General features: G+C 52.3%; 1 protein-coding gene across 4 annotated transcripts in view; it reads left to right on the top strand.

Moving 5' to 3' along the window:
- The window catches only part of EEFSEC (eukaryotic elongation factor, selenocysteine-tRNA specific), a 273459-nt gene that overhangs the window by 200630 nt on the left and 46003 nt on the right, over nt 1-26826 (top strand). For all 4 annotated transcript variants that reach the window (XM_081096597.1, XM_081096596.1, XM_081096595.1 and 1 more), the window contains 2 exons: nt 7262-7918; nt 25321-25477. In XM_081096597.1, coding sequence (XP_080952723.1) covers nt 7262-7918; nt 25321-25477 — 814 coding nt within the window. The remainder of the gene's footprint in view (nt 1-7261; nt 7919-25320; nt 25478-26826) is intronic.

Raw genomic sequence — 26826 nt, forward strand, 5'->3', positions numbered from 1 at the left:
GTTCCCCACCTGCTGCTGCAGGCCTCTGAGCTGCAACTCTAAGCAACTATGTAACAAATATAGAAGCTAAACAAAACCCCCAGAAACCAGCTTTAGTTTCCGGCCTTCAGCCAGCAGGATTGCAACATTGTAAGCAAAGTCCAGAAACCTACTTTCAGCAGCGGAGGCCTAAGAGCTGGAGCCATCCTCAAGGCTAAAGCTGGCCCAGAATAAAAAAAAGAAAAAAGAAAAAAAGGAGCAGTTGGAAGCTTCATTCACCCCCAGCCTGAAAACAGCCCTCAGCCCCTCACCCAGATTGGCCAGGCACCCCAGTGGGGACCCCCACCCTGAAGGGTGTGTGACCAGCTGCAAACAGCCATCATCCCCTCACCCAGGATGGCCAGGCACCCCAGTGGGGACCCCCACCCTGAAGGATGTGTGACCAGCTGCAAACAGCCATCATCCCCTCACCCAGGCTGGCCAGGCACCCCAGTGGGGACCCCCACCCTGATCCAGGACACCCTTCAGGGCAAACCAACCGGCCCTGACCCGTGCACCAGGCCTCTACTCTATATAGTAAAAGGGTAATATGCCTCCCAGCACCGGGATCAGCAGAGCCTCGAGGCCTCCCGGCACCGGGATCAGCATGACAGGGGGCAGCGCCCAAACCCCCTGATCACCCTGCGGCTCTGTGTGTGACATGGGACGGGGCCACAACCTCCCTATCCACCCTGCTCTGTTCGTGACAGGGGAAGGCGCTCCAACCCCTCCCTGATCAGCCCTGCTCTGTGCCTGATAGGGGGAAGCTCCCCAACCCCCTGATCACCCTGCGGCTCTGTGTGTGATAGGGTGTGGCGCCCCAACCCCCCCCCCACCCCCACGGGCCCTGCTCTGTGTGTGACGGGGTAGAGCCATAACCTCCCCATCGGCACTGCCCTGAGTGTGAGAGTGGCGGCGCCCCAACTCCCTGATCGGCCCTGCTCTGTGGGTGAAAGAGGGCGGCACCCCAACCCCCTGATGGGCCCTGCTCTGTGCGTGACAGGGGCAGCGCCCCAACCCCTGATTGGCCCTGCTCTGTGCGTGACAGGGTACAGAGCCCCAACCCCCCTAATGGGCCCTGCTCTGTGAATGACAGGGGGAAGTGCCCCAACCCCCTGATTGGCCCTGCTCTGTGTGTGATAGGGGGTGGCGCCGCAACCTCCCCATCGACCCTGCCTTGAGTGTGACAGGGGACGGTGCCCCAACCCCCCAATTGGCCCTACCCTGAGCGTGACTGAGGGTGGCATCACAACCTCCCAATCGCCCTGCTCTGTGCATGACAGGGGGCGGCACCCCAACTCCCCAATTGGCCCTGCTCTGAGCCCAACCAGGGGCTGCACCTAGGGATTGGGCCTGCCCTCTGCCACCCGGGAGCAGGCCTAAGCCAGCAGGTCGTTATCTCCTGAGGGGTCCCAGACTGCGAGAGGGCACAGGCCGGGCTGAGGGACTTCCTCTCCCCCCCCCGATTGCACAAATTTTTGTGCACCAGGCCTCTAGTATAATAATAATTTCTTTATTATTTTTTTTATCCTCACCTGAGGATACGTTTCCATTGATTTTTAGAGAATGTGAAAGAGAAAGGGAAAGACAGAGAGAAACATCAAAATGAGAGGAACACTTTGATTGGTTGCCACCTGCATGAGCCCTGACCTGGGCCCCGGCCAGGGAGGAGCCTGCAACCTAGCTACATGCCCTTGGTCAGAATTGAACCCTGACCTGCCATCAGCAGGCCAAGGCATTATCCACTGAGCCAAACCGGCTAGGGCAGGATATGACATTTCTTAGCCCTCCAGCAGCGGACCTTTGTTTTTTTCACCAGGAGTGTGGTGAAAACCCCTAGATCACCATTTTGGATTCTTATTACCCAAGTTACTAAGAATATTACCAGTGGCATACAGGGAGCTTAACCAATGAGCGGTCAGAAAAGGTGCTTCCTCTGTAGTTCACACCAATCTGCGGCTTGGCACCCCACCCACCCCTGCCCCAGGATTGACACCTCTGGCCCAGGCTTCAGGCCTGGGCAGGGGAACCCCATCTTCCCCGATCACGGGCTCCACCCTTGCCCAGGCCTGACCCCTTGGCTAGAGGCGTTGACCCCCATTACCCTCCAATTGCCAGATTGGCCCCTTGCCCAGGCCTGTTGCCTCCGCCAGAGGTGTAAGGCCTGGGCAGGGGACCCCCATCTCCCTCCCATAGCTGGCTCCACCCCCCGCCCAGGCATGACGCCTCTGGCCCAGGTATCAGGCCTGAGCAGGGGACCCCCACACCCCTCCGATTGATGGCTCCACCCCCCACCCAGGCCTGATGCCTGGGCCAAAGGCGTTGACCCCCATTACCCTCCAATCACAGGATCGGCCCCTTGCCCAGACCTGATGCCTCTGCCAGAGGCGTCAGGCCTGGGCAGGGGACCCTCATTTCCCCCCATCACTGGCTCTGCCCCTCGCCCAGGCCTGATGCCTCTGGCCCAGGCATCAGGCCTGGGCAGGGGACCCTCAGCCCCCTCCAATTGCTGGCTCCACCCCCCGCCCAGGCCTGATGCCTCAGCCAGAGAAGTTGACCCTCATCACCCTCCGATCCCCGGATGGGCCCCTTGCCCAGGCCTAAGGCCTCTGGCAGAGGTGTCAGGCCTGGGCAGGGGACCCCCAGCTCCCACCATCCCCGGCTCCGCCCCTGCTACCCACGATCTCTGGCACCACCCCTGCCCAGACCTAAGGCCTCTGGTGGAGGCATTAGTCCTGGGCAGGAGACCCCCAGCTCCCCGCGATCTCCTGCTCTGCCCCGGCCTAGACCTAATGCCTCTGGCCAAGGCATAGGCCTGGGCAGGGGACCCCCAGCTGCTCACGATTGCTGACTCCGCCCCTGCCCAGGATCGCTGACTCCGCCCCGCGATGGCTGGTTCCGCCCCTGCCCAAGCCTAACGCCTCTGGCTGAGGCATCAGTCCTGGGCAGGGGACCCCCAGCTCCCCGCGATTGCAGGCTCTGCCCCTGCCCAGGCCTAATGCCTCTGGCCAAGGCATTAGGCCTGGGCAGGGGACCCCCAGCTGCTCACGATTGCTGACTCCGCCCCTGCCCAGGCCTAACGCCTCTGGCCAAGGTGTTAGGTCTGTGCAGGGGACCCCTAGCTCCCCGGATTGCAGGCTCCACCCCTGCCCAGGCCTAACATCTTTGGCCAAGGCTTTAGGCCTGGGCAAGGGACCCCTAGCTCCCCGGACTGCCGGCTCCGCCCCTGCCCAGCTCCCATCCCGGGCTCCACCCTTGCTTCCCTGCTTCCCGCGATCACTGGTCAGGGGTGGCAAAGGCGCCCGGTTCTCTGATCACGGCTGGGGAGCAGGGCAAAGGCGGCCCCCAGGGCCGCCTTTGCCCTGCCCCCGGCTCTTAGCTCCCCCCTGGGTTTCGGATCACCGTCAGTGGCAGGGGACTTCTTCCGTCCTTTCCCTTTCACCTCCCAGCATTGTGCCTACATATGCAAATTAACAACCATCTTAGTTGGCAGTTAATTTGCATATCTCCCTGATTAGCCAATGGGAAGGGTAGCAGTTGTACGCTAATTACCATGTTTCACTATTATTAGATAGGATTACTTATTTGTATTACAACTGTAAACGTACTTTTGCCTACCCCTATATTGGGTGAATGAGTTGTTAAAAAGATGGGTAGAAAATAAATAACTGAAAGGCAAGTCTGTTTTTTCCATTCTTAAGTTGGTAAAACTATCTACTTTTCTATATTTTTGGTGTCCTAAATGGAATTTTATATTCTTGAAATGTGTCTTGGTGGAATGAGGACTTGCCAGTGTTCCATGTGGTAATGCTGTCTGCATGCACCCTGTGAGAGCCCACAGTAGTGTCACACTACCCTGTCCCCATCTTTATCTGTTTCACAATTTCCTGTCGAGGCCCTTAAAATCTTGATTTGCACAGTTATTAGTCTTTCTGCTCTTCACAGTGCCCTCTTAAGGCATTCTTTATTATTTTAATCCTAAGAACACGAGCCCTGTTGAAAAGAGAACATGCTTTGAATAAAGCCTGCTAGGCAGTCAGCTCGATGGTGGGGGTGGGGGTGGGGCTGTCTGATGGTGAAGGCTCTGGCTGCCCTCTCCCACAGGAAGGGTCTTAAACACAAGGGTCTCTCAGGCTCCTGCAGAACTGGAATCTCAGCTCTGTGCTCTGCCAGGTGTGTTTTTGCCACGAGGGCCATTTCTCTTCCGGAATCAGGGGCAATCATTGTCTTCAGAGGTACTAGGTTTTTCAGCAGCCTCCTGTGCTTTGCACTGAGGATGCAGCAGTAGGTAGATCATGGCCCCTCTCTTAAAGATTTAGAAGTGACCATCTATAGGAGACTAGTGGTCAGTGCGCTACCATAGGGGAGCGCTGCTCAGCCAGAAGCCCTGAGCTGGACTCACGGTTGGCAAGCTCAGCAGCAGTGGCTGGAGCCTCTCCCGCCTCCACGGCATTGCTAAGGATGTCCAACCACCAGCTTAGGCCTGCTACCCACGGGGAACGGGCCTAAGCCATCAGTCGGACATCCTCCAAGGGCTCCTGGACTGCGAGAGGGTACAAGCTGGGCTGAGGAATTTTGTGCACTGGGCATCTAGTTTATTATATTGTCATTTAAATCATTTAGCACATAGAGGTGGGACTGACAGGGCCGTCAATCAGCAATGACAAGTCAGGTTCAGAGTCACAGAGGATAGTAAGCAGCTCTATCCAGAGGAGTCCCTCCCAGAAGGTACCCTGAGAGCTGGGATTTTAGGGATAAATGAGAATTTGCCAGGTGAAAGAAGTCCCAGGGAGAAGGAGCCTCATGGACCCAGGGCAGAGACATACAGAACTACAGGGTGTGTAATGAACCATGAAAGCTTCCATTGGCTGTGGTTAAAGGGTTGGGAGAACATGGGTCAGAAAGAGCTGTACGATGGGCCTGATGGTGGGAGGCTTCAGTGAAGGCAGAGGAGTCCAGCAAGCAGAGAAGGTGCTGGGAGCCATGGCACCCCCCACCTACCCTGAGCATGTCACTCACTGGGAGGGACTGGTTCCCCATAGAAGTTCAGTTGACCAAAGCATTTTCCTGTTAATAACAGTTTCACCCAAAAGATTAGAAAGTCATGATGTAGAGATAGGAGCCCATGTACATGTTGGTGCCAAAGGATTGCATCATCAGACCTGTGTTTTAGAAAGCTGGCTGGGAGGAGGGAGAGCAGGGTTTCAGGCCAGAGAACATCACACTGGGCTGTTGCAGTTCTTGGGAGAAGAGTTGTGATTTGGGTTTCTACCTCACTGAGCAGACACTTAGTGTAAGATAATATTCAAATTCTCCAGTTACTCTGAGATGCATTCCTAAAAATCTAAGTTTCCCATTGCCCTTACAGACCATTTCAGAGATGTTTTATGTTTCTCTTTGATTGATCTTGGCTGTGGCTTTTGACACTGTGCTTCTCACTTTCTCTGCCCCCTGACCTCTTGGGTAGGTAGTTAATGATCTTTAAACAAACACTTGAGTATTATGGCGTTCCAGGAAGGGACCTGGGCCTGATGTCAGCATAGCATTCTCCCTTTATCCAGGGGGAAAATGAGTGTGCCCCACACCCCACTTTGTAGAGAGGGATGTTTGTGACCTAAAGGTCAAAATTGTCTTTAGTTTAACAGTTTTTGATGGTAGGTTTTCTGAAATATACATTTCTCTGCTTTGCTAAGCAGAAATCCATGAATGTGATTTCATCTCACCTCCGAGACAGTGGATCTTTGTAGGAGCATTCATTTATTTTGTGACCATTTGTTAGAGCCTATTCCATGTCTGTTCCTGATTTACAAACTGTGGGTGCAGAAATCTGCCTGGTATAGAGTCAGTGTAATGGTTTAGAAGCAGAGATAAAATCAAGTTTGCCTAAACTCCTGGGTGATTTCCGCCTGCCTGCCCTCCTCTCCCCGCCCTCCCTGCTGAAGCCCTCCCACCTCTTTGTTTATTTCTCAAATTGAACAAGCCTCTTTCAGGCCTTTGCACTCATTGGTTCCCCTGTTTAGAACTTTTTCTGGCCCTTCACACAGCTTCTTCCTCTGATCAGGTCTTGGTTCAGACATCACCTCTACAGAGGTCTTTCCTGACCACTGATCTAAAAAAGCCAGACCTGTCCTAACTAGTTTGGCTCAGTGGATAGAGTGTCAACCTGCAAACTGAAGGGTCCCAGATTCGATTCCGGTCAAGGGCATGTACCTTGGTTGCGGGCACAGTAGGGGGTGTGCAGGAGGCAGCTGATCGATGTTTCTAACTCTCTATCCCTCTCCCTTCCTCTCTGTAAAAAAATCAATAAAATATATTAAAATAATAATAATAATAATAAATAAAAATTTAATAAAACAGACCCTTCCTCAACCCCAGGCCTTCTCTATAACATGTTATATATAATATGCGTATTATATAAGTATATTAGTCATATATACTTATATAATACGCATATTATATCAGTATATTAGTTATATATACTAAAACATAAAATTTTGTATTTTATTTGTATTAATGTAATTTAGTTAATATTAATATATTACTACATTTGTAATTTTTTTTCTGGATACTAACTTCTTTAGAAACAGACCTCATTCTATTCCTACCCTTAGAACAGTGCCTGGCACATAGCCAGGGTCTATGTGTAGATGAATGAAGAGTGGCCCTGCCCAGGAGAAGCCCACAGACTAGGAGGCAGGCAGGCACAAATTAAGCAGCGATAGCACAGCAGGCTGAGTGTGATTCAGAGGGGCTGAGATGGCACCACGGAGAAAGAGACAGATCCTACACACTGGAGTCTAGGCAGATTTCCCAGAGCAGTGGTGTTTGGCCTTGGCTTTCAAGGACAGGTGAGCATAACTTGGCAGGCTGAGGAAATGGGGGGACTATTCTGCATGGGGTGGCAAGCTTATATAAGAGGGCTTAAGGCAAAAAAGTGTGGGAATGGGGCGTGGGGTAGAGCAGGGACTAGAAGGTTGGAGGAAACTAAGGTAGTGCAGGATTTGGTTGCTGTGACCACTGCCCACATCCTGGACTAGGTGCCCTGTGGACCTAGGCCTGTGTTTTCAGGGTGGAGCCTTCTCTGTCCAAAAGGAGTCTGGCCGGCCCTAGAGCTCCCTTTGGCTGGCACACCAGGTGCCAGGTGAGTGTTGGCAGCACCTGGGGGATTTCTTCAGCTGGCGCCCCTCACCTTAACCTCCAGGCTTGTGGGTCTCATGAGCTTTTGTCTCTTGCTCCTGACTAGGTGGTGAAGAAGGTGAAGTCCATGCAGATGTTCCACATGCCTGTCACCTCGGCCATGCAGGGAGACCGGCTGGGCATCTGTGTCACTCAGTTTGATCCCAAGCTGCTAGAGCGTGGCCTGGTGTGTGCCCCGGAGTCCCTGCACACTGTCCATGCGGCCATCATCTCCGTGGAGAAGATCCCATATTTCCGGGGACCCCTGCAGACCAAGGCCAAGTTCCACATCACACTGGGCCACGAGACGGTTATGGGCCGGTTGATGTTCTTCAGCCCTGCCCCAGACAACTTTGACCACGAGCCTGTGCTGAACACCTTCGATTTCTCCCGAGAATACCTATTCCAGGAACAGTACCTCTGTAAGGATCTTGAGCCAGGGTCAACAGGCAGTGACCAGGCCACCGAGAAGGCAGGCCAGGCCACAGAAGGCCTCTGTCCCCGACAGCAGTGGGCCCTCGTGGAGTTTGAAAAGCCTGTCACCTGCCCTCGGCTGTGCCTGGTGATTGGCTTCAGGCTAAATGCGGACATTCACGCCAACATGTGCCGGCTGGCCTTCCATGGCATCCTGCTGCATGGGCTGGAGGACAAGAACTACACTGAGAGTCTCCTGCCCAAGCTGAGAGTGTACAAATTGAAGCACAAGCACGGCTTTGTGGAGCGGGTAAGCAGCTCCTCCCTGCCCATTGCCCTTCTGCCGGGCTCTGGTGGCTGGGATGGGCACAGTTTGGCATCTGAGATGAGAGCCAGGAAGGCATCAGAGACCTTCTGATCTCAACTTCTGTAGTTTTTAGGCAAGGAAACTGAGGCCCTCAGGGGTCAAGTGGCCCAAGTTCTCTCGTTAGTCACTGTGCCAGGGCCTACACCCAGGCCGGGAGCCCTCAGGGAGTAAAGGCGCCCACACAGGGAGAACAGGCCTGGCTCTCACACACGCCAGTTTCAGGCAGCAGCGTTTCACCTAGGCCAGCAATCACTGGTATCAGTGGCCTTCCTGAGCCTTGGAGGGGAGGCTGGGCCCTGCCCTATCACCCTGATGCCAGGCCCTGACTCTCAAGGCCAGGGGGCGGGGGTAAGGGGGAGCCTGAGCTTTCATCAGGCAGGGTGGCTGTTGTGTCTGCCCCAAGCCAGTTATGTCAAGGGGAGGAAGTATATGACTGGTCTTGCAGGCCATACTGGGTCAAGTCTGTAGGGTGGGGGAGTAGGGGCTAATGGTAGCAGGGGGTTCCAGAGAGCAAGAGGCGGGAAGGTATAGGAAGATGACAGAGAGGGAGGGTCCAGGTTGCTGGCTTTCTGGGGTATCTGATATCACTGGAGGCAGTTTTTAAATGTGTGAGTAAGCCAGTATAGTTTATAGGCCTATCATTAGGGTGGATGGGTATGATGGCCTGAGAGAGCCTACACTGTGGTGTAGCCTATCAGTGGTGGGGCAGCAGTCATCTCCTTTGAAGACAGGGGCCTGGGTTTGTGAGGAGCAAGTAACACATTGCTAAAATGAATCAAGCTGGAGTGTCCTTGGTGGGAGACTTTCCTTCCTGGTAAGGTTGGTAAGGCACTGAACTTGGGCATCAGATGGATAGGGCTCAAACCCTGGCTGTGCTGTGCAGCACTGCATACCAAGAGGGTCCCAAAGTCCTGGAACCCTCTTCTTCCCTTGGGTGGACCTGCCCACCCTCAACATCCATCCATATAGGTCTGAGTAGGAATCCATGCCTACTGGTCCTCAAATGAATGGGTGGACAAATGTGCAAATCTCACTGTCTCTGGAGCTGGCTGCCTGGATGTGGGTTTATGCAGGTAAGGGATGGTCATTAGGGGAGGGAAAGGTAGGAGGACGGCTGGGACTTGGCTGTAACTGACTGAGCATGGCAGTGCTGCAACCCCAGTGTTGGGGAACTCAGGCTTCTAGTGGGATGTGCCCTGAGGCTCTCAGCAGGCCTTACAGTTCTGCTCCTCAGACAGTGTCAGACCTATACTGAGCAGGTGCTCAGGAGAAGGTTCCCGGAGCCTTGTGCATTAGACAGTGTTGGAGTTCCCATTGCCTACCACCCTCCCGTCTCCCTTTCTTCTTCCAGATACCCAGGTTTTCTCCTCTGGAACTTTGTGTCGTTGCAGGCCTTCCCCTCCCCTCCTCATCTCACAATGCTTCCTAGGAACTCAGGACCTGTCCCTCTTCTCCTACTCCTACCCCTAATCTGCCCTCCAGTGGGGAAATGAGAGCAGCCCTTTCCTTACCCACTCACAGATCCAAAACTCAGGGTTCCTAAGTCGATGAACACAGCCCTCCAACTCAGCCAAGCACAGCTCGGTCACTCGGTGTGTGGGTCCTGGAGCTGGGTCTACAGCCCACCTCTGCTGTTCTCTGGGCAGGGGACTGGCCTCTGTGAATGTTGGTTTTCTCATCTGCAGAGCAGTGGCATATTCTAAGCTCCTAAGGTCACTGGAAAGTGTTGAAGGCTGACAATGGGGGCCTGTTCCAGGGCCCGTCAGCCCTAGGCCAGCCCCAAAAGACTGTTGACAATGAAGGTGATAAGGCACACATCACTCATTTGTCTGGCTTGATTCGTTAGCAGCGTTATGGAGTATAATTATTTTGTGGTGAAATATCTACTGTGGAGTAATGCCACACTTGGTGTATTCATGGATCTAATTGCCCACACACAAGCCTATCAGTGGTGGGGCAGCAGTCATCTCCTTTGAAGACAGGGGCCTGGGTTTGTGAGGAGCAAGTAACACATTGCTAAAATGAATCAAGCTGGAGTGTCCTTGGTGGGAGACTTTCCTTCCTGGTAAGGTTGGTAAGGCACTGAACTTGGGCATCAGATGGATAGGGCTCAAACCCTGGCTGTGCTGTGCAGCACTGCATACCAAGGACAGCCATTTTATTTCAGCACCCTCATTCATTCAGGGAAAACTACAACCTCATAGGGTTGGATTGAAGGAGCCACCATAGCACAGGGCATCACATGTAAGAGTTCTAGTGCAGATGCAGCCAGAAGGCTGGACTGTTTGTGAGGGGTGGCCCTGTTTGCTTTAAGCAAGAGCCAGAGTGCCCAGAGATTTTCAGATCACTTGGTCAGCCACAGTCTGGGCCATGTGGTAGACTGGTCAGATGTGTAGGACGAAGGCCTGGCAGGCCTTGGGTCAGTTCCACCCTCAACACCTCCTAAGGTGGAAATGGGATGGTTATGAGACTTCCCTGCACCTCAGGTATGTTGCAGTGCTGCCCTGTGAGGTCAGAGGGAGACGCGATGGGGGAATACACGTGAGGGCCCGAGATCAGTACTTGGCTCCTAACTCTGTGCTTGCTGTTTTCATGATTATTAATTTTTAAGCTCTTAGAATCATAATAATAACTCCTAGAGCTTGGGGCCAAAATGGTATTTCACTCCTTACCCCTGGACATCATTATTCCTCTTTGAAGCACAGGGACCAGTTCCCTGATCCCTGTCAAGAACCACCCAGGGCTGGTGGAAGTGGCATGTTTTGGGAGGGAGCTAAGAATCAGTTTGGCCCATGGTTGTAGTTGTCCAGGGCAGGGAAAGCCCCATGCTGATCTTTCCCTGGCCGTACTTAGCTGCCTTCAAAACTTCTTGGACACATCACAGCTATCTCCTAGCATCCCGGGCATGCCTCCATTCAAAGAAGTCTCAAAGAGGCCAAGACATCTTGAACAGGTTAAATTCAGTCTCCCAGGATGGATCTTCACCACCATGTTAAGCCAACTCCCAGCCTTTACTCTGTCCTGGGATAAGGACAGAGCACAATGGGCAGGCTCATTGTGTGCTCTGCAGGCACAGTCAGCTTTCTGGGAGGTCCTCCATTCATAGAGAAGGAAGGCCCAGCCCTCAATAGATATGTGTTGAATGAACACTTTCCACCTGGAGGGCTTAAAGTATATAGGCCTTCTGAACCTATCACCTAAAATATATTATTCATTCACTAGAGGCCCAGTGCACGAATTCGTGCATGGGTGGGGTCTCTCGGCCTGGCCTGCGATCAAGGCCAATCAGGGCGGCCAGCTGGGGGGAGGGACCACAGGAAGTTGGCTATGAGAGCACACTGACCACCAGGGGGCAGCTCCTGTGTTGAGCATCTGCCCCCTGGTGGTCAGTGCATGTCATAGCGACCAGTCATTCAGTCAACCAGTTGTATGGTCACTTAGGCTTTTATATATATACTAGAGGCCCAGTGCACAAAATTTGTGCACGAAGGAGGGGTTCCCTCAGCCCAACCTGCACCCTCTCCAATAGGGTACTCCTTGGGGGACGTCCAACTGCCAATTTAGGCCCGAAAACTGGCAGTTGGGCATCCCCCTCGCAATCTGGGACCGCTGGCTCCTAACTGCTCACTTGCCTGCCTGCCTGCCTGCCTGATCGCCCCTAACTGGCCTCCCTGCCGGCCTGGTTGCCCCTTACTGCCTCTGCCTGCCTGCCTGATCGCCCCTAACTACCCTCCTCTGCCAGCCTGGTTGCCCCCAACTGCCCTCCCCTGCCAGCCTGATCTTGCCCCCTGCCAATGGCCCTCCTCTGCTGGTCAATTTGGTTCTGATGGGTCGGTTTCTGTGCCAGTCAGCATCAGAAGCTCCCCTCCTAGGCAGCCATTGGTTCTTCACAGCACCCACATTTGGTTCTGATTGGTCAGTTCCTATGCCAGTCAGCATCTCCGGGCCCATCTCCGGCCTGATCAGAGAGGCAGTGGGGCTGAACATCAGCCCCTCCAGGCTGGGAGAGAAAGAAAGGCCTGGCTGCTGGCAAAGCCTGGAAAGAAAGAGAAAGAGAAAGAGGAAGAGGAAGAGGAAGAGGAAGAGAAAGAGAGAGGCAAGTACTGATCAACAGCTGCCACTGAGGCTGGGGATCAGACCCTGACTCTCTCTCTGGGTCTCAGCACCCTGGGCAGTCAGTGCTGGGTCACCACAGCAGCCCAGCGCTGACTGAAGGACTTCCCGGTTTGTCAGCCTTCCTTCCTGATTGGTTGTTACAACCCTGGGCTTTTATATATTAGGATAGACTAGAGGTCCAGTGCACAGAATTTGTGCACAGGTAGGGTCCCTAGGCCTTGCCAGCGATCAGGGCCAATCAGGGCCTTCCGGCTGCTGGCTGGGGCCTTCCTTCGTTCTGTACCGCCCCCTGGTGGTCAGCACATGGCATAGCAAGTGATCGAACTCCCAAGGGGACACTTGCATATTAGGCTTTTATATATATAGATATGTTCAAATGTTTACTGAGCTCCTGTGTGTGACAGGCACTGGGGATACAAGATGGACAATGTTCTTGTCTTCACAAGGGGGACTGGCAGAGAATAGTAGATTGGGCACTTTTAGGTAATAGTAAGTTGTAGAAAGAAAATAACTGAGGGAGGTAACTGGGAAATGCTGAAGACCGTGCATGGCACATTGCAGAGGCCAGCTTTCAGGCCTCCAGCCTTTCCTCTTCCTGTGCTAGTTTTCTCTGGATCTTTTTCTGAGCTGCTGCAGTCAAATACAACATAATCAACTCACCTCTGGAAGTGGCCTTCCTTGCTCAGCAACAAATGAGTCACTTGGGAACTGACATTGGATGCAACCTCATTCTCATTTTTTATTTTTGTGAAGAAATTATGCTGTGATGACTTATACTGTTTGAAATTTTCTCACTTTTCTGACTATTGTTTTTCTGTGAGCTGGGACTGTATGTGATGTCAGTGTATACTGTATTCTGTCAGCAGAGCCGGTAACAAACACAACACTTTGCCATGTGATTCAACTAAATAATATCCACACCCCACAGAGCCTTAGAAGTATGACATTCAAAGTCCACTTTTTCTGTGGAATATGCAATGGTGGATGTGCACTGATAATACAAGTAAATAACTAAGACGTGTGGTTGGATGCGATGCTGTGGAGCTCTCCCTGTGTCACTGCAATTTGTCATGCACCTGGCACCTCCTAGGTCTGTGTTGCAACTGCTCAGCTCTATGCTGTGAACAAGATGGAAAGGAGTCAGTGTGGCTGAGTGCCAGTAAACTTTACTTATAATGCTGACATTTGAATTTCCTATAGTTTTCACCCATCATAAAATAGTCTTCTTCTTTTGATATTTTTCAACCCACTGGAAAATGTAAAATCTATTCTTAGCTAAAGGCCATACAGAAACAGATAGTGGACAGGATTTGGCCTTCTAGCTATAGTTTTTCAGCCCCTGATCTAAATGGTAAATAGGAGTCTTGAAATAGAATACACATACTGCAAGGAAAAGTCTGTCACCTACGCTGTAAGTTCTCCTCTCTCTCTGCATTCCCTAGGAGTCAGGTTCTCCGGTGGGCCTTGGTTAATAGAGCTGGTGCAGAGCCCTCACCCCAGCTGGGTAAAGGGAAGTGAAAGTGTTCTAAAGAGCTGTCTTTCTAGGGAGAGGGCTTGGGGAAGGGAATGAGAGCATATGGTGATGAGAGAAATTGTTAGTACCCCATTTTTAAGTAAAAATATAGAAATGTAAGGTTATGAACACAGATAAAAGAAAAGAAACTATGAATGGCATTAAAAGTGTAGTAGAATTTCCACATTAAGGAAAAACTGAAATGAATTAAATTAAACCAACAAAAATAAGAAAAACAAGAGCACTGCTCATAAATAATAACAAAAACAGAAGAAACAAAATTAAGTTTTAGCCACACTAAATGTGGCTGAGTTCTCCTATTTAAATACAGAGACTACAACATCTGGTTATATGCTGTTTATAAGAAATACACTTAAAGTGATAAACAATGGTTAAGAATAGAAAGATGTTAAGTGACTATAAATAAAAAGAAGGTATGAGTAATAATATTAATTTCAGACAATGTAGAATCTAAGATTAAGAATACTAACCAAGATAAAGAGGACATCACGATAAAAGGCACAGTTACAAACTTGTATACACAAAACATATAAAAACAAAGGAGAACTTGGTAAAAAATGGAATGATAATTGCAGTGGGACACTTGCGAGTGCATATTTCAGAATTGGACAGGTCCACTAGACAGCAGATAAAAGATAAAGAAACGTAATACAGTCACTATTCTTGATTTCTAGATAGGTAGATGGAAATTCTTACATCCCATGAATAGAGAATATATACTTTTTCCTATATGTATGCCACATTTACAGAAACTGAGCATTCAGCAGTAATCATTTTAAAATATTTATAGAACACTCACTATGTTCTGTTTTCAGGGCTGGAGATATAACAATGAATAAGAAAAGAAAAATCCCTTCTCTCATGGAATTTGAATTTTAGTTGTACTTGAAGCCACAGAAAAAACCCAAAGGATTTTTTAAAGTAGAAATCATAAACCATTGAAATTAGAAATGAAGAATTTATATGTAGATATGGCTATAGATATATAGTTTGTGTATTCAGTCATTCGTTCATTCTTTCATATATTTTCTGCTTGGAAATTAGCAAACAGTAAATTGTCCATTTGGTTAAGGCCATTTCTCATACTATTATATAATGTTGAATCCCTTAGTAATAACTTTTTTCTCTTTTTGGGTTTTCTTGCAGTCCTTCTATTACATTGCAGACAGCTTTAGGTTCCCTTGAAGATGACTTTAACACAGGGCCAAGATTCAGACCCTTCCATAGCAGCAGTATAGAACTAGGATTCAGTGCATTTTCTTCATTGTATTTCCTCTTACCGTCAGGTTCCTGTTTATGACAAGCCACTCTAGTTTTCTCTTTAGAGTACCATGTGAAGTTTTCCTTTTAAACATATATATTTCAAGAAAACTATTAAATAAATAATAGTACATGTGTGCAAAGATCTGTTGAAAATAATGAGGGGTGAAGGATATGTCACAGCCAAGGCTGGGAGATGCTGGCCCTGTCCCCAGAGGTCCCTGCACCTGAGCCAGCAACTCCTCTCTTAGGACACTCAGGACAGAGTCTCACAGGAAACGGGGTCTTCCTAGTGCAGGACAGACTCGTGCCCATGCCAGAGGGACATCCAGGGGGCTACAGGGGCCAGGAGAGAAGCAAGAACTGCTGAGGTGGGAGGAAGTGGTCTGGTCAGGAAAAAGCATGGAAGAGCTGATGACCTTTGAGGTGTGTCTCATCACTGTTCAGATATTGGGGGCAGGGTGGTGGTGGAGGAGGACATGGAAGAGGGGCTTCCCATTTCCAGGCACTGTTTCCGCAGAGGCACAGAGCTGTTATGCAGGCCCTGGCCATTGGAAAAGAACCCTGAGCCCAGGGTCTCCACCAGCTGCAGGGCAGGGGACAGGAGCTCCAAGAGGTAGACCAGGCCGGGTACTGAAGCCAAGCTCTTTATCCTCAACCAGGGGAAGCGCTGCAGACTGGGGTTAGGGGAGGCTTGTTCAACTCGTAGTAGAGAAATGCCCTGAGCAGGCCCAGCAGAGGAGCCCACAGGGAGGCTGTCCTCTCGTCCCCAGCCTCGCCCCTCTCACCCAGCCTCTAGTTGGTTTGAATCATCTGGCCATCACTAAAGTCACCTGTTTTCTTACTTGTAACAATTGCATGAAAAGAAGTGGGCACGTGAGGGCTCAGTGCCAAGGACTGTGAGTGCTCTGTACCCCTGCCTGCCCCGTTTTATACCTTCTAATTGCCACACCCCAGGAGGCCTTCCTCACCTCCCCATCCATCTGCCTCCCTCCCTGCCCTGGCATCTTGCACAGCTCCACCCCAATAATTTTCTACAAAACAAAGGTAGTCCCTCCAGCTCCTGCTCAAAAATCTCTTTTGGCTCACCTCACCACCAGGACAAAGACAATGCTCATACCTTAACACACCACGGCTGGCCTGTCACTAATTGTGAAGCTAGTGGCAAGCCAGCCGTGGGTACTAGGGAGTGGCAGGCCGGGGAGGCAGGCAGGTGGGCCAGGTGGATGCTTCCTTGAGACCAGGACTGGAGGAGAGAAGAGGGCCAAGCATGGTGGTGTCTGCAGGCTGCAGCTGTGGGCAGCCCAGGAAGCTCCGGCTCCAGCCTGCAAGAGTCCCAGGGCCTGCTGGGTGGACCTCCTGAAGGTGTAGGACTTTGGGCAGTTCCCTTCCCCTCAGTTTCCTTAATAGAGGAATAGGGGCTTTGCCTCTGTTTTTTGTGGGGTGGTATAAGAAAGGGAGATCAGCCCATGTAAGACGCTGTAACTGGCACAGGGCAGGCTTTGTGGAGGAGAGGCATCCTAATTGATGTTTACTCAGACTTGCCTCATGGCATACATGCCTGGGTCCCCAGCTGGGGTGGTGGCAAGAAGCTGGCACCCCCTGCCCCTGTGCTGGGATTGGGCCAGGCATGCTGGTCATTCTGGGTCTGGCACCCACTGGCGCCAGGTAGGAAGGCCTTAGGGCTGGGCCAGAGGAGCCTGTGGCATCCACCCAACCAAATGTAAATAGGCAAACACCACCAGGAGCACTGGCTGGCTTTGAAGTAGGAAGCAGTGCTGCCTCCCGGCTCCTGGCTTGCCCCCTGCATAGCTAATGGTTGTTAAACGTGCCTCGCTGGGGTCCGGGCCAGTCTGTGACTACTGCTGGTAAGCAGGGACTATACTTCCTGACCAGGGGCCATCTGGCAGGCTTGGCGGCCCAGGTGGGCAGCTTCAGAACCCCATCCCCTGGAGGAAGCAGCACTTGGCCTGCGTGGCTGTCCCTTGTTCCCCCAGTCCCTGTCAGCAGGCTGAAGGCTGTGTCAGCTCCCAGGCCACTGGAAAAGACAGGGGCCCCTGAAGCAGAGGCCTAGAAGGCGCTCTCCTTAAGGATACGATCAGATGCCTGTCCTAGTGTTCTGGCCCCCGGCCCAAATCCTCAGCCTCTCTTACAGATATCGGCATCGGTAGCTGAGAGTCTTGCTTGGCTGCTGAAGGGCCTGTTAGCCTGCCTTGAAAATTGCTTTTTTTGTTTGCATATAGACACAGAGTTGAGGTAGATTGACATAGTAGAAAGAGCTGGTTCTAGAGACCAATGCACTGAGCGCCTAGGCGCTGGCTTGGCCTGACTGTGGACAAGTCTCCCCCCACCCCCTACTCCTGCCTCAGAACCTGCTTCTTTTTAAAAAATATGTTTTATTTGATTAGAGAGAGAGGAAGGGAGAGGGGAAGAGAGAGAATAACATCAATTGGCTGCCTCCCATATGCACCCCAATACCATATGTTTGCCCCGGGCACCAAACCAGCAACCTTTTGGTGCATGGGATGATACTCAACCAATTGAGCCACACCAGCCAGGGCAGAACCTGTTCCTTCTTTAAAGGACCTGTGGTAGGGAGTAGATAAGACCATATGTGCAAAGGGCCAAGCATGGAGCCTGGTATACTAGTATAGTTAAGTGCTCAGTAAAATGTCAGTTTCCGTTTTTCTCCATGAAAAAGCAGCTGCCTTTGGGAGCCATTCCTTGATACCTCCTGATCAACCACTGACAGGAACTTTACCTGCATGGGTGTCTGGGTGATGGAAAACAGAAAGAAGGAGGGATTCAATGTGGATAAGATGTTACAAGGGAGGAGGGAGCTAGCAGTCAGGGCTTATCACCAATGGGCAGAGCTGGCTAGTCTTGAGAGCTGGTTGTGGGGAGTGTCGGGCAGATTCCTTCCTGGGTGGGTGCCCTCTGTGACATGCAGATCCTGGCCCACCCTAGGTCTTCCTAGCCTGGGCCTCTGGAACTCAGTTGACAAAATGAGATGAATTGAAGGCTAATTTCCTTGTCTGGGCTAACCCTAAGGGGTTGCAATGCGGCTGATCCTCACTGACAGCATACTTTCATTCAGAAATCCCATTTCTTCCTCACAACAATCTTGGAGGTGGCTATGTTTGCTCTGTTTCACAGGAGAGGACACTGAGGCTCATAGGAGCGACTTGGCTTGCCATGGCCCTGCACTGGGAGGAGGGAAATGCCAGTCTTGGTGAAATATTTCCTATGCTAAACAAGAATGGATGATACAAGAGTGTCATCATTATCCCAGGGACTCTTGGCAAAGTTTTCAATTCTGGTGGCCTTCAAGTGCCCTGGAGAATTAACGCCCTATTTGTAGGGAGCCTCTGAGAAGACTTTGATTGGGAGGCAGCGGATTGGGTTCTGAGGGGAGATCTGAGGGCAGGACCTGGCAGGTAGTCTGTGCTGAGCATGTATTAGCATCCTTGCTTTTCTTCAGCAGGTTTGATGTCTCTATATCTTGTGCTTTCTGAGTGTATTAGAAGATCCCCTGTACCAAATGGCGCTTCACTTTAGCTTTTCCCATTTTGACATTGTGCCAGTCTTTTCTCTGGGTGGTCATTCTCCTACCAAGTCTTAGGTGTTCTAGTCCACATCAATACCCCTAATCCCAACACCAACTTTTTTCAGAAGAAGAAACTGAGGTTCAGAGAAGTCCCTTGCCCAAGATCATAGCGCTGGAAGAGGCAGAGGCAGGACTCAACCCTTCCTAGCTCCTTTTCTCTCTTTAGTCCTCCTCACAGCAGACCTGGCACAGAGCTCCATCTCACAGCCTGCTGACCCTCTTTCCTTGGTGTTGGTGCCATTTCTCCAATTTTAATTAGAATACCGGCTTCAGAACTTGGGCAGTTCCCAAGCCTCATCATGGGAGCCGGGCTCTGAGAGAGACACACACATGTAATGACATAATTACGTGCATAGGCAGCCAAGTCCCCACTCAAAAGCTGGGGACAGTGGGGACTCACCTGGCATGTAAGCGAGGACCTGGCTTCATGTGCAGCCAGTGACTGCTCCAATGACTGAAAGCTAATAAATGAAGGAAATTATTCATGCAAACAGTGAAAGTCCCTTCTTAGAGTTATTATAACTGTGCTGGCCCCATTTCAGCATTGTTTCCTAGGAGCAAGTCCCACCGAGCAAATCCCACATGCATCGCCTTTGGTTTGATGTTACAGTGATTGATTTCAAGATGAAAAACCTCCAATTGTTCTCTGAGGGGTTTTCCTTATTGGGTGTGCTGGTGTCTGATCTCTGAGGTCTCTACTTCAATGTGAAGAGTCTGTGACTTGAAGAGGAGTCCAACTATTGCACATGCGCACGCGTATACACATATTCTAGAGATGGATAGGGCTGAGGAAAGCCATTCCCCGGTCTTCTGCCTTTGACACCCAGGACAGATGACGATCTCTGGTCTTCCTGAAGCTCTCCAGAGATGTAGGCCTCACTGCCTGCAGCAGGAGGGGCTGTCGCCTCTCCTCCAATCAGACTTAATTCAATGAGCAGACATTTGATGAGTCCCCTCTTAGCACCCACCCCAATCCCAGTAATTTCTGGAAGGGGTTAGCTCAAAGATGCAGAAATGTGCTTAGGCCAGCTCCTACCTTTCAGGACACACACACACACACACACACACACACACACTTCCAACAGGGCCACCCTGCACAGGACAGCTGCGGCTGTACTGGGAGACCTTTACACAGGCTTCGTCCTGGTGCTCCCGCCACAGCCTTTGAATAGGGATCCTGTGGCTGGCAGGGTGCTATGGAAGAGTGCTGTGTCAGCTAACAAGGTCTGCTCACATCTGCGGGTCAGTGGCCAGTGGTGCTGGATGCATAGAACCCTGCCTACGGCCCTGTGGTCCTGTATGGCACAATTGGGGGAGTCCTGAGGGATTGGGCAACAGAGGCTTCATGTGAAGCTGCAGTAACTCTCTTTCCCCACTTAGCAGACTAGAGCTGAGGCCCATACAAGTTAGGACACAGGCCAGAGTCCTCCAGGTCACCAGGCTGGGGCTTTCAGCCCTGGCTCCAATCCACGACGCAAGCGGTAGCTCACCATGCTCTCTAGAACCCCTCTCTGCTTATGAAACCTTACTAGTAAAATCTGGTTGGATGCAGCACTCCAGGCTGCTCTCAGCTCCTTTCACCATTCCTCACACCTGGCCCCATCCTCAGAACCTTTGCCCTGAGTGTTCTCTTGACTCTAGTCTGCCACATTTTCCCAAGTTCGGAGGCCTGTACTAGAACTGGTTACTTGGAATTCACCAGCACCACAGAGGGGGACAGCTCACCTTCTCTCCAACCTCATTTTGTGGGTGAGGAAACTGGAGGCCTGGGGAATCAGTTGCCTCCTTGCGTTCTGTGTCTGGCCTGCAGCGCACCACAGCAGTGCGTCTGGGCTGGCATATCTTCCTTTGAAGGTAAGGGGCTTGGGCCCACCACAGTTCCTGCTCCTGTGGCCACGCTTCATCCGTCCTCCCTCCCTGTCTCCTTCCCTGTAGACAGCCCGTGGTGGCTGGGTCCCTGCACTTGGGGATCAGCTCCTCCAGGAACTTGGGGTTTCAGGAGTTGGGACTGGGGAGATGGGGCAGCCGTGCCTGGGCCAGACTTGCAGGCCATCTTGGGTTCAGCAGTTACGGCCTGGTTCCAGGGAGCCCAAGGAATGGAAAATGCCATTGCTAGGCTCCTTCACTGCTCAAACCTCCGCCTCCTCTTGGCTCTTGTTCCCCTGGGACAGCACGAGGCAGGAAAAGCTGGATATGTGACTTTGGGCAAATCCTTTCACCTTGCTGAGCCCCTGCAGGGCTTTCCTAAAGATTAATTAATGGTGTAGAGACACCTCTCCAAGAGCATGGCTGAGGACGACTGGTGGCTTCCACCTGCTGCAGGCCACGTGGGAGGGTGGGACAAGGGCTGGGAGTCTGCAAGAGGAGGGGTTTGCGGCTGGCTCCTAGAAGGATCCACTCTGGTTGCTATAACATGACAGTGCGACTCTCAGTGGGCAGGGCATCCCAGAGTTCCTGAGACCAGGTTCCTGGTGGTGTGCTGAAGATCAGCTTCCCCCCTCACTACCCGACTTACAAATGGAAGCAAAGACACAGTGGGTAACGAGAGCACCCAGTCAGCGCTGTTGTGTCAGCGCTATTGTATCTTCTGGCTACATCATAATAAGGCAAGCAAGCAGGAGCTCCCTTTGAACCTGAAATCCTTTCTAAACTGCCACTCTACCACCAGTGAGACCATGAGGCCAGCCGCAAGAGGAGCCCCTCGGGGCTCCTCGGAGGGTCAGAAGAAGCCTGTTCACTCCCAACCTTATCCCGGGGGCTTATAAAAATATTGTGGTAATGTAGGTCAGTGAACTGAGCGGCATCGCACACCGACGGGATTACAGGCCCTGCCCGCCCACCGGCCCACTCTGTCAGATGAGAATGTAAACAAATGCTGAGAGCCCTCGCTTCCTGGCCCTAGACCTGTTTATGTAGCACTTAAACCAGTGTTGGGGGTCTTCACCGTCTGCCATGAAAGCCCTGAAGCTTTTTGAAGTTCCCCAGAAGTTAATAAAATTAGTCTGCCCTCATTGCAAGACCCTGGCTTGGGGAACGAGAGATCCTTTGCTGTCTCTGTGGCATTTAGCTTTTTAAGTTAATATTTTATAAGCAAAAGAAAGGAGGGGGCACCTGCCACCCCAGGGCTTTGGTCACTGGGAGGCCCAGTTCCAAACCATTGAGAGAGACCAGCACTGGGTATGCCAGACAGCTAGGCCCAGAGCAGGCTGCTGGCTCACTCTTTGATGACCATATCCTCCAACCGCATGTCCACTTAAGTCACTTACTTTTATTCCCAAAGAGCCAAGAGCCACCTTCTCCCCACCTCCTTATCATGTGCTTATTTACTGGGACCTGCCACGGGACAGGGTGAGGGCTGTTTGGACAGAACTCCCAGTCTTCGGTGAGGGAGACTGACAGGCCAGAACTGCCAGACTCTCGGGACAGGAGGGGGCTAATGGGACAAAGGGGGGTGTTGTGGGGAAAGCTGCCCAAACTGAACTGGGAAGAGCACGGAGGGTAGGAAGGAGGGAAGTACGATAAAGGAACATGAAATTTGGGGCGTGATAGATATGTTCAGTAGTTTGATTGTGGTGATGGTTTCATGAGTTTATACGTATGTCCAAACTTACCAAATTGGATACCTTAAATATGGGCATGCTGTATATCAGTTGTCCTCAATGAAGCTGTTAAAAAAATGAGAGCCCACAGACACGAGCGAGTACTGCACACGCCCCAGCAACCATGCTGAGGTGTACATCCCGAACTTACTCCAGCACTGGGTGCACTCGGGGAGCACCCAGCGAGGGGACGCAGCATGGAGGAGCCATGTTTCTGCCTTCATGGCCTTGTGTCCTGGTTGGGAGCGGTGAAGAGTAACAGATAAAACTGTGGCCTATGTCAGGGAGCACTCTGTGCTCTGAGACAGAGACGGGCCAAGGGGTTGCAGAGGAGCAAGGGGGTGGAGCAAGGGGTAGTGAGCCATGGCTTCCGGGACACTGCAGGCACAAAGTCCTTGACTAGGACCTTTGCTGGGCACTAGGAGCTGGCACAGAGATGGACACCCTGTCTCTGCCAGTGCACGTTCACAGGCAATGCGACAAAGGGGGGTGTAAACCTTACCTCTCTTAGGGCATGCATGCATCTCTTGAGGCAGGAGCTTGGATTTGTTGTTAACTACATGCCGTGCACGTGGCAGACTCTCAGTGGAAGAAGGGCAGACGGTCCTGTGAATGTGGTGAGGACCTGCTGTCTGAGAGAACACCTGCCTGGGTGGCTTGTTTGGTTCCGCCAGTGCCTTTAAAAGGCGGTTCTCTGTATAGGGTGGAAGCTCCTCGTGCAAGCACTGTCCTCTTCGTTTCTCAGCTAGCCTCAGCGTCGAAGCAGGTCTTGTGTCTCAGCCATATCTGTCTCAGTATAGTCAAGGCCAGTGGGACCAGGACATCCTGGCAGCACCACCTACCGCTTCTCCAGCTTGGCACGAGTCAGCGTGGTCTTGCTCTGCTTTGCAGGGGCCCTGCAGACTTGGGTGTGCATTTCTGCTGTGCCACTGCCTTGGGTGGCTGCAGCCCACTCAGGTCTTGTTCTGACTTCAGCTCTGCCTGCTCTGAAGTAGGAATGAAAACCCTTGTAGACAAAGGTGCTCAAGGGGCCGCCTAATGTCTCGGTGAGCTAGGCTAAGGGACTCTGGGGGGGGGGGGAGGGGTGGCTGAGGAGCTCTGAAGATTGAGGGGCTCTGAGGGGCTAAGGGGCTCTAAGAGTTGAGGGACTCTGGGGCACTTTTCTCTTTAGCAGCAGAGGCTGAGCTGGGGACAGGAGATGGCAATGAGCCCTTCAGTCATGGGAAATGGGGAATAGCTAGTCCAGAGCCATTCATTGGTTCTGGATTCCTACTGCACCTGGCTGGACTGCTGAATATGAATAGGTGGCCTTCTCATGGGACTGGGGCCCTGGGAGCTGGGAAGTATGGGAAAGCACTTGGGGCTGGTGGCAATTGTTCATCTTGACTCTGCTGTCCTGCAGGTCTGAGGAACCATCCACATTCAGTTCACCCAGCAGCCTTGCTGGACGCCTGCTGTAGTGGAAACAGCATCACCCACAGTCAGGGCAGAGCCGGGAGGAAGGGCAGAGCCCACAGCAGCCCCAGCCTGCAAGGCTTGCTCTGCTGAAGCCAAGTCCAGAAGAATGAGGGGGAGTTCATGTGTGGGAATGAGATTTGTGAATTATAAAGGCTGTGCAAGTGGAAATGATTATTCTTATCATTATTTGTATCCGATTCATCCATCACCCTGGAGAGGAGGAATGCGAGTACCTTTTATCTGGTGCTATGAATCAAATAGAATAGGATATGTTTTTCCAAAAGGTTTTTAGGGTAAATGGGACAGTTTCTCCTTTTCAAAACAATCTATCTGGGGCCTTTGGATGAATCTTGGGCAGAAGTGAGATGTTTCTGAGGCTGAGGACAGCCCAGCCCTCAGGGGTCCCCAGGAGTTCCCTAAGGGAGCCCAGTGGAGGCAGTAGGTCCCGCCACTGGCAACACCTTTGGCACTGCTGCCCGTGCCAGTGCCTGCTCAGACCAGACTGTCCCCAGAAAGAACCCAGGCCCATGCCTGGGGCCTGGACAACAGAAGGAACTCCCCAATTTCTCCCGTGGCCCTTGTGCAGGACCTAGTGCAACCGAGTCCAGGTGGAGCATAGGCCCTGCTCCAAAGAGCAGCAGATCTCAGGAAGAAATTGTGTCAGCCCTGCTGCGGTCATCTGGGGGAGGGGCTGGTCTTTAACATGCATGCATGCACACACTCACATCCCTTCTCTTTACACAGAGGCCCAGCAGCTTTCTGCACAGGCCCCAGAGATGAGCTGGGCAGGACAGGGAGGCCATCTGGTGGTCTCCTAACTATGCCATCTTCCCCAAAGGAGAATCTAAGCTTCGAGAGACCTCAGGAAGGGGAGAGTAACACTTCAGTTTTTCCCTTGGGGAGAAGGTTCAAAATGAATATAGCTTGTGATGAAATCAAGGCTGCACCTAGCTGACTTCCATACACATGTATGTTCCTCCTCTCTGCCCAGGCCTCCACCAAAAGGCGAAGGGGTGCAAGCTCTACAGCATAGGGCCTGGCACAAACACTAGGGAGCTGAGGGAAATCGGACTTCTGCTGAGACAGAGGCAGGAGGGTGTCACATAGGAGGGGGCAGTGGAACTGTGGAGTAGATGTAGGCCAGGCCAGAAAGGGGGCTCTGGGCAGAAATGTGTGTGTGCGTGTAGCAGGATGGGGCGGTAGAGAGCAGGTTCTCAGAGATTCCTCATGGGAGTGGGAGCCAGGAAGAGAGTGAGGAGGGTTCAGGCTCAGGGGTGGACATCATCCTCTCCGGCTGCCTATCCAGGAAAGCTTTCATGAGGAGAGTACTACTTGCTATCATTTGACTAGTGCTGGGGGCAGGTGGGGCATGGTAGCCACACAGAGGCAGGTGTAGGTGGAGCAGCTTTACATTCTCAGCTACCTCTGCCCTAGGAGCTCTGTGACCTTGGGCAGATGGCCTCACTCTGCTGTGCCTCAGTTTCCACATCTATAAAGTGGAGAAAGTGCCTCCCCCATGTTGCTGCCCTGGGGCGAAGCGCTAAGCGTATTTGTTCACATGAAGCCTTCACATCCACCTGGCACACAGCCTTGGCTCTGTAGGTGTCGGTGGTGGTGGGTGGTGATGACGACAAGGGGGCCGGTCATTGTAATGGTTCCAGTGCCTTCCATTATCTGTAAGGTGGACTGATTTCCTGGGAGGGTGTGGCGGCCTTGGCCTTCACCAGCACACACTGATGCTTTCTCTCTCCGGGGTTGGGTGTGGGAACAGGTCATCGATGACTACAGCGTGATCGGCCGCTCCCTGTTCAAAAAGGAGACCAACATCCAGCTCTTTGTGGGGCTCAAGGTACACCTGTCCACTGGGGAGCTGGGCATCATTGACAGCTCCTTTGGCCAGAGTGGCAAGTTTAAGATCAACATCCCTGGTGAGTATGGTTATTTCCTCTTGCTCTCGGGGGTGGGCAGGCCATGGAGAAATAGCAGTGACCATGCCCTGACAGTGCCTGGGCCTGCTGTGCTGCCGTGCAGAACTCAGTCCACCATGGCCTCTGGTCCCACATTTGTGGCTGGAAAGCCAGTTTGGATCCTGGAGGAGCCTGGTGTGGAGTTAGCATCGGGTTTGAGTGGGGGTCAAGATCTGAATATGAGTTCTCGCTTCACTGTGACCATTGGGGTGACCTTGGATATGTCACCCATGTGCTCTGCCCACACCCATTTTCCTGACATCCTACTGTGTACCAGACATAGAGCTGTGGTCACTGGAGGGGACAGGTGTGAACACACTGAGTGAAGATAGACTGGGGTAGAAAAATAAATCGGGAGGATTGGCGAGTGTGCTGCCTGGACAGGGCAGTCAGGAAAAGCCTCTCTGAAGAGGTCACGGTGGAGTGGAGTACTGACCGAAGAAAGGAGGGAGCCACGCAAATCTCCAGGGAAGAACATACTGCATACAGGGAGGGAGACCAGTGAGAAGGTCCTGAGGGGTGGATGCTGGGCAGGAGGGGCCTGAGCATGGACATGTGTGGGTAACTTTTTTAGTAAAATCTCCAGGTAGGGTGGTGCCCTGGCCCCAGCTAGGAAGTAGCGCTCCCAGGGCCCTGGCATCTCACCAGGTAAAGCCAGCACTTCCACTCTCCCTAAGGCCTGGCTGGAGCCCTGCCTCTGAATCTTCCTGAAGCCGAGAGGCTATGGGCACTTGCCCTCTCCTGAGGAAAGGAGTGATCAGCAGAGGCCTGCTTCCCTGCACTCTTGGGTGTGCTGTCGGTGCCCTGAGGCCCTGCCAAGGTGGGGCTGAGCCTCATCACCCTAAGGAGAGACTCCCTCAGGGCAGGTGAGGCAACACACGCTTGGGAGCCTCCAGCCCTGACCCAGCTTCAAGCGCCTGCCCTACCCAATTCAGTGCTCAGCTGCTCGGGTCCTCAGCCAAATTGGGTGCCCAGTGCCCTGCTCCAGGCTCCAGAGAACATGCACAGGGTGTGAGCCAGGCAGTGCCCAGGCCTCAGGCCCAGGCCCTGGGCCAGTACCTGTGGAGCTCTCTGGGAAGGAGGGTGCAGGTGCTGGGAGCAGAGCTGCCTGAGGGAGGGCCGCACCACAGCACTGCCCCTTCCCCAGGCTGCTTGGGCCTCTGCTGGTGCAGACAGAGGGGAGGGCACGTCTGTTTGCTCCTTTGGGGGTGGGTAGGATCGTGCTGACCTTCCCCTCAGCTCCCTTTCGTCTAGCCCAAGGCAAACTCCGAGTTGGGGGTGTTCCCAGAATAGGCCAGACGCAGGAGGAG

Source organism: Myotis nattereri (genome assembly GCF_964212035.1).
Source record: "Myotis nattereri genome assembly, chromosome: 8".
Classification (NCBI taxonomy): domain Eukaryota; kingdom Metazoa; phylum Chordata; class Mammalia; order Chiroptera; family Vespertilionidae; genus Myotis; species Myotis nattereri.